The 973-nt window shown below is 54.7% G+C and overlaps 1 protein-coding gene across 1 annotated transcript; it reads left to right on the top strand.

Moving 5' to 3' along the window:
- Positions 1 to 216: 216 nt before the first annotated feature.
- VOLCADRAFT_108532 (uncharacterized protein) lies at positions 217 to 759 on the top strand (the record flags this gene model as incomplete). The annotated part of the gene is made up of 1 exon (XM_002959206.1): positions 217 to 759. One exon carries the CDS (start codon positions 217 to 219, stop codon positions 757 to 759), a length of 543 nt encoding a protein of 180 aa, XP_002959252.1.
- Positions 760 to 973: the final 214 nt, after the last annotated feature.

Raw genomic sequence — 973 nt, 5'->3', positions numbered from 1 at the left:
TTAGATTTCTATATAGATTTTAGATGAGCCTATCTAAACCGTTTAGATGGCATCTAAACGTATCTAGTCCATCTAATGCCTATCTAAAGGCCGGTGACCGGATCCAGACCGTTTAAACGTGAGTCATGGCACGCGAAACAGCTATGTCGAAGGTAACTTTAGTGTCATATCCTTGCTCCGCTCTATTACATACACAAATAGATGTAAAAATACACAATGGCAGAACCAGGACCCCAAAAGCCGATCACATACAAATACAACCACCAGACTTTCGACGCGCCACAGTATGCAGCGAAGCTCTGCGAAGCCAAGCGCAGCATCAAAGCCGCAGCGTACTGGTCCATCTTCGACGTGTTGCTCGTAAAAGGCGTTGTGAACCTCGTCTGCACCGTTTGCAACAAGTCCTATAGCGCGAAGAACCCGTCAGCTGTCTGCCTGGATCACTATGCGAAGCACCAGAAGGACGTCGCCAGCGCGGTCGGAAGCGAGCAGTCCGGGGCGCCCACAACCAACAGCACGAAGCGCTCGCGCGCGGAGGAGGGGCCAGTTCGGACCTTCTTCCTCGCTGCAGTGCAAATCGCCACCTTCCTGAAGCACCTGGCTCTTTTCTTCTTCAAGTGCAACATCGCCCTCCAACTGATCGAGCACCCCGACCTCGTGAAGGCGTGCAAGGCTGTTGGCATCACCCTCCCCAGCCGCAAGAAGCTTGCCTCGACCGTGCTTGACGAGGCGTTAGAGCCGAACGGGCCTGCTAATTAGGGCTGTTGTCGTCTAATGCCGTGATGTTTCTGTCGTTTGCGTGGTGCAGCCGGTGGGCAAGGACAACTGACTGCGTGACGGGTGTGTGGAGGTGAAACCCCGTTGTCGCCAGTCGAACAGGCCGGCAGAACAGAGCCCGACAGCTTTGCATCCCAATGCGGGCGTGTCCCGCATGTCGGCACGTGTACTTTGGTGGTTCCGTTTGCAGTTGGGC

Source organism: Volvox carteri (assembly GCF_000143455.1).
Source record: "Volvox carteri f. nagariensis unplaced genomic scaffold VOLCAscaffold_135, whole genome shotgun sequence".
NCBI classification, from domain to species: Eukaryota; Viridiplantae; Chlorophyta; class Chlorophyceae; order Chlamydomonadales; family Volvocaceae; genus Volvox; species Volvox carteri.
This window is presented reverse-complemented; position numbering and strand designations above follow the sequence as displayed.